The sequence below is a fragment of the Gopherus evgoodei genome, chromosome 3 (assembly GCF_007399415.2).
Source record: "Gopherus evgoodei ecotype Sinaloan lineage chromosome 3, rGopEvg1_v1.p, whole genome shotgun sequence".
In the NCBI taxonomy this organism is placed as follows: Eukaryota; Metazoa; Chordata; order Testudines; family Testudinidae; genus Gopherus; species Gopherus evgoodei.
The window spans coordinates 67,741,867-67,761,684 of NC_044324.1; the positions used below are offsets into that span (position 1 = coordinate 67,741,867).

At 43.1% G+C, this 19,818-nt stretch overlaps 1 protein-coding gene across 5 annotated transcripts in view; it reads right to left on the reverse strand.

The window, feature by feature from the left end:
* Positions 1-16,488, reverse strand: part of SLC17A5 (solute carrier family 17 member 5) — a 41,220-nt gene extending 24,732 nt beyond the window's left edge. The window contains exons 1-7 of one of the 5 annotated variants that reach the window (XM_030555762.1): positions 16,336-16,486; positions 10,430-10,549; positions 9,258-9,454; positions 7,488-7,721; positions 6,782-6,869; positions 4,941-5,027; positions 3,222-3,340 (exon numbers count right to left, since the gene is read on the reverse strand). In XM_030555762.1, coding sequence (XP_030411622.1) covers positions 3,222-3,340; positions 4,941-5,027; positions 6,782-6,869; positions 7,488-7,721; positions 9,258-9,454; positions 10,430-10,549; positions 16,336-16,420 — 930 coding nt within the window. In that variant the 5' untranslated portion in view covers positions 16,421-16,486. Of the gene's footprint in view, positions 1-3,221; positions 3,341-4,940; positions 5,028-6,781; positions 6,870-7,487; positions 7,722-9,257; positions 9,455-10,429; positions 10,550-12,517; positions 12,748-14,606; positions 15,232-16,335 lie in introns of those variants that run through there. The other 4 variants (XM_030555767.1, XM_030555765.1, XM_030555766.1 and 1 more) reach the window with 4 other exon arrangements.
* Between the last annotated feature and the right edge of the window lie 3,330 nt (positions 16,489-19,818).

The following is a 19,818-nucleotide window of genomic DNA, read 5'->3' on the forward strand; positions in this document are numbered from 1 at the left end:
CTGGCCCATGTGACTCCAAACTCCATCTTTTACCTGTAATTTTCCAGTGAGAATGGGATTCCCTTCCCTTGAGAGAAGTTACAAAAGGCACTGGAAACATCTGAGTTTTGCCTCTTTCCTGCTCAAGCTTTTGGTCTTATACAAATGGGAGCATTCTAACCAAGGAACTGAGGACCTTCCAGTAATTTGGAAGCAACCAGAGACTTGACTTAAGCCAACAGTTTATTCCATCACTGCTATATGCCTGAAAGAAGAACTTTGCAATTACTGTATGTATTTGATTCCTTTAACCAAATTTAAATTTCACCTTTCTTTCTTTTTATAAATAAACGTTTAGATTTTAGATACTAAAAGGATAGGCAACAGTGTGATTATTGCATAAGATCTGAGTTATATATTGATCTGGGTGTGTGGCTGGTCCTTTGGGATCAGAAGAACCTTTTATTTGATGAAATTGGTTTTAAAGAACCACTCATCTCTAAGTTTAGTGTTTTTGATGGCGATACAAGGACTGGAATGCCTAAGGAAGCTGCTTTTCTGACTTCTTGTCAGTCAGCGTGGTGAAACAGAAGTTTACTTTTGTTGCTGGTTTGGTGTATCCTATGGGAGAATAACCACCAGTTTTGGGGTATGTCTGCCCTATTTCTTAGCAGTTTGTCCTGAATTTGGTATTCTCAGTTGTGACCCACAAAGGCCCGATTACGGTAGGCAAAACTCTTATTTTTTGATGTGTTCAGGCTTCATTGAAAAAGCACTAAAAACACAGGACAAGCAAAAATGTTCCTCTATTTGATATGTTGCAAACGGACAATGATTTCAAGTAGGCTTGAAATCAAAAAAAATTTCTGAATATTTGTCCTCCTTAACAACTCAATTACCTCCTCCTTACTACTATCAACAATTAGAGACTTAAAATCACTCCTCAAACACATGTGAACTGAATCTCTCCTATTCTGAGATCTTGAGCATTGAGAGCACCATAGACTCTCAACATATAATGCTTGCATGTCTTGTAGTTAATAATCATTTGAGTCCATTCATTTCTGAATTATGTAAGTGTTCCTGTATGCACCCAAATCACTTATCAAAATGTGACATATGCCCACAGGCCAAACGAACCTTTTTCTAAAATGCAAAACATTTTGACTCCCATGTCTCAGTTTAATGATCTGCAAATAAGAGCTCCACTTTTCTTTTTTTGAATCCATTTTAGTATGAAGTATTTTTGTCAATCACAGTATCTTTTATGCAAAATTAGACACAGAAGCAAAAATCAATGTCTAGAGCAGGGGTCGGCAACCTATGGCATGCGTGCCAAGGATGGCACATGAGACGATTTTTAATGGCACACTGCTGCCTGCCGGTGCAGCGTGCCACTAAAAAGCTTGCCCAGCTCAGCCCGCTCTTCTCCGCCCTCCTCCCATCCCGCAGGGGCAGAGGGCGGAAGCATAGGTATGCACACAGGGTTTGCCCAGGCACACCCTAATGCAGGGGTGGGCAAATAGCCCCACTCTCTCAGTGTGGCAAGCCATGAGGTCCACGCTCCCACGCTGGAGCGCCTGGCCGAGCACAGCAAGCCGCCAGCCCCTCCCCCGCCTTCCCCCCGTCCTGGAGCCATGCCACCGTGCGCACAGCGCTCCCGGGGCTGGGGTTCTGCGGTGAGGCAGACACACTCCTCTCTCCCCTGGAGCCATGCCGCCGCGCGTGCAGTGCTCTGAGGGGCGAGGCTGCCTGTTCCCATGGGGCAGCATGTCTGGCTCTGCGTGGAGCAGAACATGCTGCTAGGAGCCTCATGGTAAGGGGTCCGGGGCCAGCAGGGTTGGATAAGGGGGGCAGTCAGGGGACAGGGAGCAGGGTGGGTTGCATAGGGGGTGGGATCCCGGGAGGGTCTCTGGAGGGAGTAGGTGGGGTTGTATGGGGCATGGGAGTCCTGGGGTCTGCAGAGAAGAAGCAGGGGCAGGGCCTTGGGGAAGGGGGTGCGTGGGTGGAATAGGGGCATATCCCATCCAGCCCCCTGCCCTGACCTCCCCACACCCCCCCCCAGCCCTCTGTCCTGAGCCCTGACACTCCCCCCCACGGCCCTCTGCCCTGAGCCCTGCACACCCCCCAGGTCCCTGCCCTGAGCCCCGTACCCTGCTCATACACACTCAGACCTCTGCTTGACTCCTTCACCTCCCCCGACAACCCTAGCCCTGACTTTGGCACCCCCACACATACCCACCCCCCGCCCTGACACCTGCACCCCCCTCACATGCCCCCAGCCCTCTGCCCTGACTCTTGCACCCCCAAACCAGGGAGAAGGTAGGTACTCACTGTATGTGGGCAGGGCCAGGACCCCAGACTGGCAGTGGGCTGAGCGGGTCTGGGGTCCCAGCCGCTGGCCCCACACAGCCTGCTGCCGGTCTGCGGTTCTGGCTGCTGGGACCCTTGCCAGCCAGGGTCCCGGCTGCAGGCCCTGCTCAGCTCACTGCTGGCCTAGGTGAACAGAACCCCAGACCAGCAGAGTGCTGAGCAGGCCGGCAGCGTAAGATCAACATTTTAATTTAAACTTTAAATTACACTTAAACATTTTGAGAATCTTGTTTATTTTACAATACAACACTAGTTTAGTTATACAATATATAGACTTATAGAGCGAGATCTTCTAAAAAACATTAAAATATATTACCGGCACGCGAAACCTTAAATTAAAGTGAATAAATGAAGACTCGGCACATCACTTCTAAAAGGTTGCCGAACCCTGGTCTAGAGTCTGCATTTCCCCAATTACTCTCCTTTAATTATATATCTCTACACTGTCAAGGCAGAAAAAGGTATGTTGTAATGCAAATCAATGCATTAACAGGCAACCCATGTTGCTAGAAAATGTGGATGGCATGCACCTGTGTATGTTGTCATACTGCATTCACCTTTTGGGGATATTTACAAAATTAACATGCATTCACATTACTTTTTGATTAAACATATTCAAGGGTAAAACTTGCTTTCTTTTTGCCAGGTATCTCTCTTTTCATGACTAATGATTGTTTCTCACTGATCTAGCAGTCCAGTATCTTAACATCCTTTTTTTTATTTGATTTTTTTTATTAAAGTTTACTCAGTTGCTTCAAATTAAGAATGTTGATCTAAGCTTCAATTTTTCCTTCAACATTATGGCGAGTTTGTCCCTCAGTAGCTCCTGCTCTTATTTAAATAAGAAAAGCTGCATCAAAGCTACATACCTGATCTTTGAGGGAAGAAAGAATATATTCCCTTTCAGTGGGAGAGATTCTTCTGTGAGTTTCCGGAGTATCACTCACCAACCAGATCCAGAAGAGGAACCAGAATACTCCAAGTGCACCTTCCATTGAAAATAAATAAATAAAAGCTGCACATTAAACTGAAGAAAGCCCTCAAGTACTACACAGATACAAACACTTAGAGCCACAAAAGGGGAAAATGATTCTCTCAAGCAAATAAAAATGGTATTAGAATATTTGGGCCAAACTCTACCCTCATACCAACAGTCCCTGTTGGTGAGGACAGAGAATGGACCTTAACATTTAGTGTGGGCAAGGATTCATATGCAGGACCTAGCATGGAGACATCTTTAAAGTGACCTTATTTGCAATAATGGTAAATAATGAATCTGTCGTCAGTCCACTACATGGAACAGCTACAGGACAAGGTGTCTGGATGACACAGGAAGGAAGTAACATATACAAAATTTTAATCTAAAAAATTCACAAGATGCACAGTTATGAAAGGCCCAAGTGATTGTAGTGTATCTATTTTTTAAATATAAAAATAATAAACTACGGCTGTGTTAAAAAATGTTATTTAACAACAATAATAAAATTGGCAGTAGCAGCAATAAATACTGCACTATAAATTATGGAAAACAGTTTCTGTGGTGGAATACCAGATCACAGCAGTACTACTCAATTGTGTTTATTTTATATAATAAAAACAGTCTTCTCTTTCCACTAGTTTATCCATGTTTTTCTGCTTTTAACCCTTTGTTTTGCTTGGAGGTTAGGCTTGGTTTTGTCTTTTAGGAACACAAAACCAGGAGCTGTTTAATACTTCATAATTTATTCCCGGTCTCCTCTCTCAAATAAGGTAGACTTGGAAGTAGGCCAGAGGCAGGGGAAGGGTTATTGAAAGCAGCAGTTGAACCTGTGGTGGTCATTTCAAATACATTCTCTCTTTCCTAGAGGTGTGTGCACTGAGCTGCTATCAGCTTTTAGGATGTGATTCTTGGAAAGAAGACTACATCCCTCTTTTCAACGCACTCTTTAGTGAATCCCTAGCTCAACTCCTGTGGCTTTGCTAGTGAAACACTGAGTTTCACATTGTAAATGGAGAACACATGCAAGTTACATCTGAGAAGGTCTTCAGATAAGATGAGCATGTTTATTCCAGGGATTAAAGTTAACTCAATTTCACACAGCAAACAAGAAATTCAAGTCCTAGGTTTTCCTACATTGATTGACCTCAGAATATTTGATAGGTAACAGCATTTAGCCCAATTTAAGGACAAATTTGCTTACTGAAGGTATAGTTTACAACCTCCTACAGGAATTTACCTTATATTAAAGGCATCAGTTTCGCTGAAGAATCAAGCAACAATGGAAGCAATGTTTTAATGTTTTTGGAAGTCTGGATCAGAATAAAACAATAAACCTTGTATTTCTCCTGGGAAATATATAATAATATAATTATATTTTCCCTCAGAAAGTTCTTGTGAATCACTGTTCTTGTAAAGCAGGGGAAAGTGCCTCTAGATTTTCCATGACAGAAGATGTCACTGCATCAGCAGCTTCAGAATATGGACAAGCACATCTTTAGAAGTATTTGATCACTTATTTGCAATCTTATGGCAAGAGGTGTCATAGAAATGCAAAAGGAAATCTTCACTAGAGGAGTACGTTTGGAATTAAAAAAACCCAAATACTTACCAAATATGTAGAATACATAAATCCAATTAACGTAGTAGCAAATTAAGCCAGACAATGGAAGAGACACAACTGTTCCTAACTGTGCACCTAGAAGAAAACAGTTTGTTTTTCAATTTACCAATGCACATTTAAATAGCATATGGATTGATCCAAGAAAACATACAATGGCTGGAATTACCACTCGGATTTTGTTGTTGCTGCTATTGCTGATTTACTATAGAAGTGTGCAGATAAACATTTTCACCACCACTAGAGGGCTGTCATTTTAGCTACTGGGAACAACAGTGAAGTTCAAAAGTAGTACTGTAACTGCTTTGATAAAATGGAAAAAAGGAATTGCAAAGTCTCATAGCATTGAACGCTACCAATGAAAGATCTATGAAAGAGTTCTTGGCCTATTACCGATCTCCGATAAACTGGCGGGCTCCAAATGTGAAATGGAGGCATACTAAAAACACAGTTTGACTCTGAAAAGTGACGGGAAAAAAAAGGGAACTTTTCTTAGGTCAAAGATCTGTTCCCTACAAATCTTCTGAGTCACATCTACTGACTCCCTCACTCAGTTTTTACTGCTCTTAATGGCTGATAGCCACGCAAAGGCAGCACAGCTATGAATGTGAAAGCTGGATAGTATTCTCATAATCAACAGAACTGTTAACTAGGTTCCATTTGTAGGGCCACCATCTGCTCTCAGTTATGAAAGGCAAAACCTATTAACGTCTGTGGGACTGTATAGGTAACAGAAGAATTTCATGTGCAAAGCTATTACTGGTGATGCTTCATAAGCAGGAAAGAACCTTTCTTGACTTTCCAATCCAAGATTCAAGTCAAAGAGGCAGCAGTTAAGGGGGAAAAAGCCATCGTAGTGCTTGTAAACTAAGGAAAATGATTCCCAGCTTAGATTAAACACAATCAGCACAGAATCTCAAAATGCCATTTTACAAAATCACTTTCAAAACCTAGTCTAAAACCAGCAGATATCACTGTGTTGATTTGTTGGTCAGACAGGTTCAAAAAGTAAGAACAGACTAAGGTGTCTGAACTGTGCTCTGGCTGAAATAGGGCAATATGAAGACGTGATCACATGCAATTTGGGAGAAAGCTTCAACCACAAATTGGCTAATTAAACAAAACACAATGTTCATGTAAAGCACATCAAAATAATAATTCCATGGATATTTAAATAGGAACTATATATTACTTTAACATTAAGTGTTGACAAAAGAAAATAAGCCCAAAAATCACAGTACTGCCAAGAATGAAAACATGAACAAAGAATAAAAAGACTGTTCTCTGAATTTACATTTAAGGTATCTTATTTAGCATTGAACAGGGTTTGGAACTGATAGACTGATTCTCCTCTCACTTCTATACCTAGCTTATGCCACTGTAACTTTGTTAACTTCTTTAGACTCTATGAAGTCTCAAAAATTCTCTTTTTTACTCTTGCCTATGACTATCTTTCCTCCTTGGTTCCTAAATGTTTTAGTTTATTTACTATACAGCATCTTTGCAGCATAATTTTCAGTAATTTGTTGCACCATCGTATATAACACAACTCTGTCAAAGTGTTTTAGGACCACAGAGACAAGTTGTACTACACTGTACTTTCATGTGTGGAGCAGATAGAAAGGAGAGTCTCTCTCTTGTTATTATGGGCTATTTTCCTAAGTCATTATCCTGAAGAGACATCTGAGAACAGACACTGAAACAGTAAACAATAGCTTGCATAATGAGGGCAAATTATGTTTTTAACTAGATACATGAATAGTTTTTAAAAGTGTTAGTAGACTAAACATTTATAATCCCGTTATCAATCTGGACATTTCATTCTCTTTCACCTGCATATGAAATGCTAAGGAGCTTGCTGCGTTCCAGTGGTGGAGCCCAAGACGACCACATGGCATGCATAGCAGGAAAGGTGACGCCCTGGAAAACAATTTTGCATTTTGTTGAAATATATGGTAATTCCAGAATTATCTACTCAAACTTTCATGCGTCAATTAAATCATATACTTCAGAACAGCAGCACAACTTATTAGTCTCATGAATCAACGAGAAGCAGTTTGACAAAAAATGCACACAGGCAGTTAGGCAGAATTAATCTTTTGCTTGTGAATATGCCTTGTGCATTAAGAGGATGCAAAAGTACAAGTAAAATAACTCTCTTTTTAACTCTTGGTTTCCCATATGCTAGACAGGGGTTCTCAAACTTCATTGTACTGCAACCGCCTTCTGACAACAAAAATTACTACACAACCCCACAAGGGAGGGGCTGAAGCCTAAGCCTGCCCAAGCCCTGCCTCCCGGGCAGGGGGTGCCAAATCCAAATCCCAAGAGCTTCAACCCGAGGCAGAAGGCCTGTAACCTGAAGCCCTCAGGCTTCAGCCCCAGCGCCCAGCAAGGCTAATACTAGGCCTGGCGACCCCATTAAAACAGGGTCCTGACCCACAGTTTGAGAACTGCTGTGCTAGAAGAATAAAACTATTTTGATACAGGAAATGACTCCAATTGGGATTAAGGGTAATACAAGACAACGTGGTGTACCTCTCCGAGCCCCTCCAAGGCTCTGACTGCTATGAGGTATCCAACCCCCAAGTCCGCAGCTAAGGGGGTGAACAGAGTGAAGACAGCGGTACCCAGGATGCCAAACCCCAGCAACAGCTTTCCTCCTATTTTACGTGCAAAATATCCACCAGGAATCTGAGTAATGATGTAGCCATAGAAAAAGGAACCAAGGATCCATCCTTGAGTATCCGCATCCCAAGAATACTTTTTCCCCTGAGGAAGGAAAATAGAAAAGGGCTTAACTAGGACTCTTTCTGCATCATGCAATACTAATATCAGACAAAGAATGTAATTAAACCATGGTTCATTATTTAGTCCTGATGACTAAACTTTGAAGGTCTCACTGCATTTCATCTTGGCTTTTACTCACTTAGCCTTTACTTAGGCAGACAATTTTTGGAATAGGTATAGCCTGATGCAAGCCAAAATGCAAAGAGAAAGGAAAGGAAAGTAGAGGTGAGAAGAAAAGATTATATGGGGCAGGATAAGCAGCAGATGGAAAAGCAGACAAATGTATACGGGAGCAGCAAGGTTATGGAAAGGAGAATGTTGTGATTACACTAAATTCAAGAATAGACAGGGATACACTAGTGTGTGTGAGAGATCAGAGTAATGGCATGGGCAGACAACCTTTGAAGACGACTGGAGGACAGAATGGTAAAACAAGAAACCAGAGAGGCGAAGTTTTCAATTATAAAGTCAAGAGATAGAAGGGCACTGACGGATGCAGAGGTGGTGGTTTTGGACAGCATGAGACACAGAAGTTCTGAATCATCATTAATTATTTTTTGAAAATCCATGTGTGTGTCGGGCACTTCACAAGAACAAGGAGGGATCTGGTCCCTGCCCCAAACAGCTTCTGGTCTAAATTCAGACACGACTCAACAAGCAAGTCCTAAATGAGCCAAAAAGGTGAGCCAGGATGAGTTTTACATTAATAGGATGCACAGTTGTCAGTTAAGACACGCACACATTTTTATGGGCCCTCAACTTTTTTATTTTTTTAAATCATCAACTCATTTTTCATAGGCAATATGACAAAGATTCCAGGAAGAGCTTCAGTGAAGAGAGATGGCTTGGCAAATCAGTGTTCAAGGAGAGAATGGAAATAAGCACTGATATGGAAAAGAGTAGGAAACAGAAAGGAAAAATCAATGTGTTTGCTAGAAATAGATCAGAGAAGGTAGTTTCAAAGGTCAGAGAGAGGGAAGGAAAGAAAGAGGATGAATATGAAGGACCACCCAGAACTGTGAGAGAGATCACAAGTGAGGAGATAAAGAATATTATGTATGCAATAAAGACGTAATGAAACTTGTTTCTTTCATTAAAACAAAATTTCATACAAAGTCAAGACTACGAAAAACAGATGTAGCTTAATAATATGGCAGAGACATGGAGATCTCAATTGCTCTGACGCAGATACAACAGGAAATGTCCACTTCACACATACAATTCAGAGTGAATCATATTAAACCTACAAGGTCAGTGTAGCCATTTTGCTAAGTACAGTTTAGAAAGGATATAATACAGTCTGTCCTTTAGGACAAAACATTATTCACCTAAGGTCTCAGAGTAGCTCTAAAAGAGCCAATCTATATTCTGAGAAGGTCTGCCGGTAAACAAACAAACAAAACAGTGCACCACTCCTCTACTGTTAACAGAGCAGTTAAACATGAAACATCAAACTCAATCGCAGCATGCTGTTGAAAATAACATCACATATTTTAGAAAATATATATTAAATCCTACCGTTGTATTCCGAGGTATGTTTAGGACAGAAGAATGTTCTGGACACACTTTGGAAGTTGTATTCTTTGCTAAACTTGTATTAGGTTCTATCATGTCTACAAGAGCAACACTTAGATTCACACGTAATGCATACAACAGGAAGAATCCAAAAAAGGCCAGTAACGCTAAATTGTAGCGAGCGGAGCAGCATGTAGGCACTGAAACAAGAGATTTAAAAAAGTTAGATGCTGCAAAAAAGGATAAAAAGCACTTTGGTCAGTATAATTTAGATATTTATGTATAAAAAGTGAGAAAACAAGTTTATTTACCCTGAAAAACATATTTTAGATATTGAGTGACTCAGTGGGAGTGGGAAGAAAAGTTTTTGATCTAGTTCCCTGCTGACATGCAAACCATACGAGTGTAGCAACTCTCCCAAACATATTGGCAGTTAAGAGCATATATACCTATTGGTCAAAGGGCTGATCCTCAAGCATAAATGTAGAGCATGATTTTTACAAAGGGGATTTAACAGTATGGTTACAAAGGTTTCAAGAAGTCTTCTGAAACATAGTGATTCAAAATGAAACTTCACAATAAAAAAACCAAAAACTAAGATCAGTGGCAAGTACGTTATACACTTGAAAATGTGTGCAGTAGCTTGTTTCCCTTTGTGACTTAAGAGATTTCTAACTCTCCAATGAACTCAGCCTTGGATCTGGAAGTCAAGTAGGTTCTGTGTTTCACATCACCAGCACTAATATAGAGTCTGTAGATAGAACGTGGCATCATCAACAGAATTGAAAATGTGAGCCATGAAAGTCCAGCTCATGATCTCAATGCTGATGGGACTGAAGAGCAGTAAAAATGTATCTTTTGGATCAGTAAAGTGACTAGATCTGTTTGCTACACCTAGAAAAAAAAAAATCTTACCCTCTCCTTTACAGCCAGAGAGACATCTCCAGCAGCTCAAATAGTGCAACTCTTAGACACAGCGTCAGATAAAAGAATTTTTTGGCTCTGTACACTATGGAAATTGGGAACTACTCACCTTCCTTATGCCAGACAGATACTGTTAGGGGAATTCTGAACTACTGCACACACATACAATTAACGAGCAGTGCATATTTTTATTTTTTTGTGCAGAAAAAAGCATCTGCTGAAACGTTAATGCAGTTTGGCCTTATGCTCACCTGAGGGTGCTGTGGCGCAAGAACAGTAGCAGCTCCCAGCAGAAAATAACTTCTGCAGTTCTGCCCTTTGCCCATCTGAGGGCACTGTGGTGACAGAACAGAGCAGCAGCTCCTGGCCAGCTAGGGAAGAGAAAGAGTCTGCCTTCATCACAGCACCTGTCAGGCCAGGTCAAGAGATAGGAAGATAGACAGTGTGGGGTGCTGGGAGGGTGTGTCAGACAGGGGCTTATAAGGGCTAGTGGGGGAGGACAGACTGGCCAGGGGCTGAATGGGTATGGAGGTGCAGGGCCACATGGTGACAGAGGAAGGAGTGCAGAGCTACATAAAGACAGGGTGGCTAAGTGGGGGAACAGAGACACATGGGGACAAAGGGAGGGGGTACAGGGACAGAGTAGCTGAGTAGGGGCACAGAGACACATGGGGAAGGGGTTCAGGGCCACATGAGGATGCAGGGGTGTCTGAGTGGGGGTGGAGGGACACGTGGACAGGTAGTACAAGGACACATGGAGGTGCAGGAACACATGGGGCCAGGGACTGATGTACCTGACTGAATGGGAGAGGCTAGCGGTCAGACAGTATGGGGGAAGCTCCCTAACAATCCTTCCCTGCCCCCACAAAAACCTGTTCCATATTTTTCCAATCCAAACCCAACAACCCTACAAGTTCATATCCCAGGCTCTTTCCCAGCAATTTACTTCCCTCTCCCTCAGCTCCTCCATTACCCCTACTCCTTCAAGTCTTTGCACTGCTTCTGAGAGGTGCGGGAAATACGGCTCTGTATTGTAGTTTAAATGAATTATTACTCAGAGTTTTGAATTAATATGCCTAGTAAGGAATCTATTTGTCAAAAAATTGTTCCTGAATCTTTTTTGTTGTTACAGACATACTTGTTCACAGATATTTTGAAATAAATGACCAAAATAATTGAAACTGGTGTGATTACATGGTATTATTTTGACAAACAAAATATGCAAAATTCTAAAATAGTGTGCAGAATTTTTAATTTTTTGGCAGCGCAGAATTCCCCCCGAAGTAGACAGACCAAATGATATACAGTTATAAATATGAGAACATCTCCAATTATTTATTAGATTGAATACTTTAAAATATAATATGAAATATATTTTATTATACTAAGTATATACTAATAAAAGCTAGAATATTTAATTTCAATATACATGGCAATTTGATTTTTAAAATAAATCTAATATTTACGCTCTCATTTTGTTCTGAGAGGCATTTGCTAAGTAGGCTAATTGCCTGGGCATATTTATGATATGTAACTTAGAAATGAACTTGAAGAAGTCCATCTGGCTCCCCAGCTCTAGTGGAAAAGGTTCTGGATGAAAGCAGAACTTGCTGGAGACCACACATATCAGAAAACAGCAAGTGCATTAATGCATTGGATATTTGAGCCAGAGATGCTTTGCTGCCTTTTGAAAAATAGGCAGGGCTAAGAGAGGAACTTTACCAGCTCCTAAGGGAAAAGGGCACCGAGTCTTAGATGGATCTGGACACAAATTTGAGCTGAATTAAGGGACTGATACTGAGACACCAATTCCAGCATTTGGAATCAGCAACCAAGCCAGCAGGAAAGCTGGTTCTTGTCCCTGTGGGAAGACTGGTGGACTTGGATACCATTATGGCCAACTACTAGGACCCTGAAGAGGACACCCATGGCTTTGACAGTTCATGACACCAATACCAGCGAGGTAGCAGAATGACCAAAGATGAGCTGAACCCCAAAAAGGAACCTGAGAAGCCAGGCCTCTCCCAGAAGCCCCACTCCACCCCAATCCCTCTCTTCCCTATCCAGGTGCCCCCCACCACCCCACCTAACAGCCTGACACTTCTCTTCCCAGCAATCCCAGCACCACCATCAGCCAGAATCACTCCTTTCCCCTCTCAGGTTCCCCAACACCACCAATAGTCTGACCTGCCAGGTTTTTTTTGTTCCATTTGTAGCTTACACATTTTTAAAAAATCACCAGCACCCTGAAACTAGCAATGCAAAAAACTGGCCAGACAGTCAGGTGCCCTGTGCAAGTGCAACCAGTGTATAATGGTTAATTCAGGCCTGCTACACACCGTGGAGCCTTGCTTTGTGAGGATTCCATGCCTGGTAGCGGGCAACCCATAGGATTCCCTGTGATGTGGATCCTTCCCACACTGGAAGGCAGAACATTAGTAGTGGATGTGTTAGTGAAGCTTCAGGGGTGGGATAGCAGTTGAGAAGCAGCTCTGAAGCCTGAGCATATATATTAATCTGCAATAAACTGTACTAGGGCAAGCTGCGGCTCTAGGGTAGATGAGTCCTAAAAAAAAAAAAAAGTGGGAACGTGTGGAAATTACAGAGATTCTTAAAAGCAAATACTGAATCTTTGGACTTCTGGAGTTGGTCCTACACCTAACTCCTGACTATTCAAGCTATATAAAATCCAATCCGTATTTCCCAATTTGTGTTTTATTTTAAGGTGAAAGCAATACCTGTTCTACATAGTTTGATTCCTGAACATGGACAAGTTGTAGTTAGAGAAATAAGATTTTAAGACTCCACATAATGCAACAAAAATAATCTCCCAATTTATGAACTGGATAACTACAGTAATAACAGTGTTAGAAACTAAACAGCTGATAAATGTTGAGATAAAAGACAATAATAAATACAATTTAAAGCATTCCCATGACAAGAAAATACATTCAAACAAGTATTTTTTTGGTAAGAAATCCAGAAGACACGTTTATGAACGACTGAATTATGGACCAATTAAAAACATCTCTGATACAGGATAAAATAAATGTTAAGAATGAATTCTAAGATATACATCTTTAAAAGTAAGTTAAACTTATGCCTCCTGCCAAAATCACTAACATTCAAAATCATGGCCATTAGGCCAGAACATGGACTGATCAATCATAGAAAGAATGGGGAATACAGGTAAAAGTTGAAAAATCAACTGTTGTTTGCTAGACCTTCAAAGCAACATTTACAGAATTAAAGGTAACAGAGGAAGATCAGGAACTGCACACCTGCTTACTCAAAAGCAATGGATTATAGTAGTGAATAACTAAAATTATACAATGAGCATGACACAAGGAGAAAATCTTTTCTGCAGACATACCAGAGCGTACACTGCTTCATGGGCAGCGTTTAGTATTATAAGACAGGCTCATCAAAGAAATCTGAACACACACCAGGGAAATATAATGCTACTTTGCTAGAGGAATATGAACTGATGCCCAATATTTATAGATAGAAGTTTCAAGGATTAAAAAAAAAAAAAAAGAATTATGCTGAAATTGTAAAAGGTTGCAGGACAATGGGATTTCCACTACTGAGCTAAGTCTGGAGATAACAGAAATTTTACTAACAGTGCACATGAAAAGTAAGTGTAGATTGGTGACACCACCTCAAAATGCTGTGACAGTGTATACTGATCACATCTTTTTCTGCATATATTAAAAAATTAAATACAAAAGAAAAATCTAAAACTTCAATGCAAAAGATAAACACAGAGCCATCTTTACCAGATTGTGATAATTCTGAAAATCTTGTTTTTAAACAGTATTTGAAAGAGGCACATCTCATTTTTAAGTGAGATCAAGGGGTACAATTGAGATGTACTGGGTGTTTAAAAAATAATTCTTCAGGAAGTCCTCAGTGTGCAAAACTAGTCAACCAACTTTATCCTCTCTCAAGTTCCTTTGGAAGCAATAGGTCCTTAATACAAATTGATTGATCATGACAGTTTCCAAAGAAAGAGTACAATTATGACTAAATCTGTTTAGACATCATGGTTAATAGAAAGGTTAAACAAATGAAGCTTCACATTTTTATGATCTAACACTCCCTTGGAAATGTAGATTAATTGGAATTTCTATTACTGTTCCTTTAGAAATAAAGTCTGGAAAATGAATGCACTATACAAAAATCTAATAAAAACACGACTCCAGCATACAGTTAAGTTGTAAACTTCTCATCATATATTTTGCTTAATGCATCTAAATATTGATCTAGATGTTATTTGAGAATGCTTGATCAGTCAAAGCACAGAAAGCTCCAGATTTACTTTTCTAAGATAAATCTCGCTCTCCTCCCACCTTTTAAAATGATTATGAATAGGAAGAAGGCCAATGCAGGGTCCAACACAGTCAGACACAGAGTTTAATTCCTTACCTTGAACAGTGCCTTCTGCTCCTACTTCTGTCGCTTTCAAAAACATGCTTTCCCGTCTTTCAGTTAGAACTGTAATAGTCTGCCCTGGCCCCCTTCCTTCTTCTTATTTTTTTTTTTTTTAAGAGAAAGTCTGTATTGAAAGTTCCCTGATGCCGTCCTTTTGCAGTTTAAGGATGTTGTTTTCTTGTATTTGTTCTTGTGGGTGAGGTGAGCCACTCAAACTAGAGCATGGCACATTGTGCAAGCTTAAGAATGTATTGCTTTAACAACTGACAAATAGAAAGCCACAGTGTCTGGTGCTCCCAGGAACGCCATCATGCCTTCTTCCTCACACCCCTATGGTGGAACCACCATCACCCTTTGTTCCCCAAAAGCTGTAAAGCAACTACCATTCCTCCTTACAACTAACTTCTACCATGACTCCTGTGGAACACTGTCAGCTGATAATAATTCAGGCAGAAAAATGTTAGGACTCAGTAAGCAAACCTATGCCTCCCCCACCTATATATCTACAGGTTGTCTATACCACTCAGCTATTAAAAGACATGGCTGTATTAGTATTACTGTAACTGTTTTCAAAAATCCCTTTAGTTTGTTTTAAAAATCAAAAACATTTAAGAAATGTTCAAAACTGAAACATTGATTTTTGTCAAATCTAAACATTTTGTTCAACTCATAACAATTTTTCTTCTACTTTCTGAAACTGCCAACAAACTGAAAAATCTATTTTTTTGTCCAGTTCTGTTAACTTCCTCTTCTCTTGAAATCCATTTGTTTGCTTTTCCCACTAGTTAGTGTTTAGGTCACGAGTTGATCCTGCAAAGACTTAACTTTAAATCAACAAGACAACCCTTGTACTTAAAATTATGCACGTGTAAGTATTTACAGGATCAGGGTCCAAGATTGTACACTCTTTGGTGTAGAGACTGTCTTGTACCATAGACCGGTATAATGCATAACACAAAGACTGGGGCCTCTAGTATGCTATGGTAATATTCATTTTAAATAAAATGAGAAATAATAATGAGAATGCTGCTCAAAGGGTTAGAACTGATTTATTTCTCCTGCCTCATTCTTTAAAATGACCTGTGTTAGAGTTTCCTCTGCTCTATTGATTTTTCTTCACCTGTATGCACAACTCACAACACAATGCTCCCCTAGTAACTAGCTAACAGTGCATAAAGGACCACAGATTCAGATGAAGATTAAAATACCGAGTGGAGAAATGCTCAAACCTTCACAAAGATTTGGGACACTGTGGAAAATTTCAGTTCCCTGGAAGTAGCTTTTATCAGCAGTCTGCTGGGTAACAGAGCACACACCCTGCGCGATCCAGGACGGCCACCTATCCCCGTGATCATCCGTGTAGCCGTGGGGAGATTTAGAAGAGGCGTCACTCTCCGCAAAGACACCTGATCCGGGCAGCGCCCAACTCTGGACACCCGGGCCAGCCGCGAGACGATGCCCGGTCCCGGTGCACTGGGGCTGGGAGAGGGGAAGGGGCATCCCAGCGGCGGTTCTCAGGGGAGCAGGGGCCGGCACAGCAGGCTCAGGGGGACCCCTCAGTCCCTGCCAGGAGAGCTGGGCTCGCAGCCCCGCTAGGCCAAGCTGCTCCCGCTGCCACAGCCTTGCCGGGGCGCCCTGACCCCCGCACCCCGCACGCCTGCTCCATAGCAACGCGCGGAGGCCGCTCGCCCGGGGCAGCTGCTGGCCCACCCCGGCTCTTTACCTGTGCCGGGCTGGGACTCGCCCAGCAGCGGGGTGCGGTCCGCCCCGTCTTCGGGCTCCGCCTCGCGACCCGCCGGGGCCCGCATCGCGCCCAGCGTCAGCCCGCCCGTAGCCACCGCGAAGCGGACCCAAGTCCCGGCCAGGGCTCTGCAGCCAGCCCGGCGCGGCCAGAGGGGCCGGGGTGGGTGGCAGCGGCCACGTGACTACAGCCGGGCGGAAGCTGCCTCCGCCGTGGCGCCGCCCGGCCCTGAGCTAGGCCTCAGCCACCATCTTTGGTGCTGGCAGCGACTCGGTTTGGTCCTCACGGTCTCTCTCTCTCTCTCTCTCTCTCTCTCTCTCTCTCTGGGCGTGGGGGGGATTGTGCTGCATCCATCTCACACATACCATTTCCAGGTCTCCTCTTCGGAGCCACGTGAAAGTGGTGTCTGTTGCAGGGCATTAGGCTGAAATTTCTAAGATACCCCTACATTTACGTGCACCAAGGGGCCCAAATCCCAGTCCCTTCTGACCTGTGCGCACAGATCATAGCTCCTCCATTTGAGTTTAGTTGCAGACAGACATTTAACTTCTCTATTTTATTGCTTTGGATTCATAAATAACTAAAATGCCCAATTCAGGGAGATAAAGGACAAGCATGTGAAAACTAATAGACAAAACTTACTTGTAAGAGATGCTTCTTATTTAGACCTTAATTAGCACAATTTATATCCACTAAGCAGCTAGTGGGAAGCATTTCCTCCAGCAAAATAAATGCTAGCAGTATTCAACTTTCTCAGCTTTGTCAAAAATAGTCTGCTATATTTTTCTTGCACTCCTACTGATAAATTCATTTTGCATTAGGTTTGATAAGTACAGTTAGGGACCGTCGGATTGTGGAGGTAAATGTGTGGTTACGCAGGTGGTGTGGGAGAGAGAGCTTTGGATTCATTGACCATTAGATGTTCCGGAAAGAAGGAGTGCTAGGACATAGGTGCCAAGTTATATTCTTTTGTGGTGCCTGGGCTCCACGAATATTCAGGATTAGGGGCCCTGCTCCACTAATATTTGGAGCTGGGTCTCTCCCGCAGCCCTGCCTGGAGAGGGCCCCAGGCCCCGTGCCCTGCCACGTCCCTCCCTGAAAGAAAGTGGCATGTGCCTCTCCCGTGCCTGCTTGTGCTGCCGGTGTAGCACATTCCTACGCCGAGCAGTATACTACACTAGACTGGCTCCCAGCATCAACTGGTGTCTTCTGCCCCAGGGTCTTAGTGCCCCCCTTACCCTGCCCTTCTGCCCTAGGCCTGAGCCTCTCCAACACCCCAAACGCCTCTTTCCCAGCCCTCATCCCCCCGCACCCAAATCCTTTGCCCTAGCTCTGAGCCCCCACCTGCAACATGAACCCGTCATCCCTAGCCAGAGACCTCATCCCCTCGCACCCTAATCCTCTGCCGTAGTTCTGAGCCCCCTCCTGCATCATGAACCCCTTATCTTCAGCCCCACAGCCCTCACCCCACACCCAAACCCTCTGCCCTAGCCTTGAGCTCCCTCCTACACCCCAAACTCCTCATCCTCAGTTCTCACCCCTGCATCCCCTCCTGTCCCTAAACTCCCTTCCAGAGTCTGCACCTGCTCTCTCTACACCACCTCCAACCCCCAAACTCCCTCCCAGAGTCTGCACCCCTCACACCCACCCCCTGCCCCAGCCTGGAGCCTGCATCCAGCAGCCAAACTCCATCCCAGAGCCTGCACTCCAGACCCCCTCCCCAACCCAAACTCCATCCCAGAGTATGGACCCTGCACTCCTCCTGCACCCTAATCCCCAGTCCAGGACCTGCATCCTACACCTCCTCCCCCAACCTAACTCCCTCCCAGAGCCTTAGGCAGGTGGAGGGCAGAGTTTTGGGGGGGCAGAGTTGGAGTGGCAGGTTCTGGGCACCACCAAAATTTCTACAAACCTGCCACCCATGCTAGGAAGAAATGGGATCGACCTAAAGAAGAGAGGGAAGAGTATCTTTGCAGGCAGACTTGCTAATCTAATGAGGAGGGCTTTAAACTAGGTTCACCAGGGGACGGTGACCTAAGTACTGAGGTAAGTGCGGAATTGGGATACCAGGAAGAAACACAAGGAGGAGGGTGCAACAGGGGAGGCCTCCTGATTCATACTGAGAAAGCAGGGCAATCGGGCAGTTATCTTAGGTGCTTGTACATGAAAGCAAAAAGCCGAGGAAACAAACAGGAAGAACTGGAAGTCCTGGTACAGTCATGTAAATGTAGGGGTATCTTAGAAATTTCAGCCTAATCCTCCGCAATAGACACCACTTTCACGTGGGCCTGGAGCAGTGAACTGCAGCCAGTGGGAGCTGCGATCGGCTGAACCTGCGGACGCAGCAGATAAACAAACTGGCCAGGCCCACCAGGGTGCTTACTCTGGCGAGCCACGTGCCAGAGGTTGCCAACCCCTGGAATAGTAAATATGACAGATGACCAGCTTGGCTTAACAGTGAAATCTTCAGTGAGTTTAAATACAAAAAGAAAGCTTACAACACATGGAAACTTGGTCAGGGATGGCTAGGGAGGAGTATAAAAATATTGCTTGAGCATGCAGGGGTGTAATCAGGAAGGCCAAAATGCACCTGGAGTTGCACCTCATAAGGGATGTGAAGGGTAACAAGCAGGGTTTCTCCAGGTATTTTAGCAACAAGAAAAAGGTCAGAGAAAGTGTGAGACCCTTAATGAATGGGAGAGGTAACCTAGTGACAGATGATGTGGAAAAAATTGAAGTACTCAATGCTTTTTTTGGCTTGATCTTCACAGAGAAGGTCAGCTCCCAGACTGCTGTCCTGGGTAACAAAGTATGGGGAGGAGGTGAGCAGCCCTAAGTGGTGAAAGAACAGATTAAGAACTATTTAGAAAAGCTGGACATGCACAAATCCATGGGTCCAGATCTAATGCATCCGAGGGTGCTGAGGGAGTTGGCTTATGTGATTGCAGAGTCATTGGCCATTATCTTTTGAAACTTGTGGCGATCGGGGGAGGTCCTGGACGATTGGAAAAAGGCAAATATAGTGCCCATCTTTAAAAAAGGGAAGAAGGAGAACCTGGGAAACTACAGACTGGTCAGCATCACCTCAGTCTCTGGAAAAATCATGGAGCAGGTCCTCAAGGAAACCATTTTGAAGTACTTGGAGGAGAGGAAGGTGATCAGGAACAGTCAACATGGATTCGCCAAGGGCAAGTCATGCCTGACCAACCTGATTGCCTTCAATGATGAAATAACTGGCTCTGTGGATATGGGGAAAGTGATGGATGTTACATATCTTGACTTTAGCAAAGCTTTTTATATGGTCTCCCACAGTATTCTTGCCAGCAAATTAAAAAAGCATGGATTGGATTAATGGACTATAAGGTGGATTGAAAGATGATTAGATTGTTGGGCTCTGACATAACCTTATTCCCAGATTCTGGACCTTAGCGTCCAAAATTTGGGGGTTAGCATGAAAACCTCCAA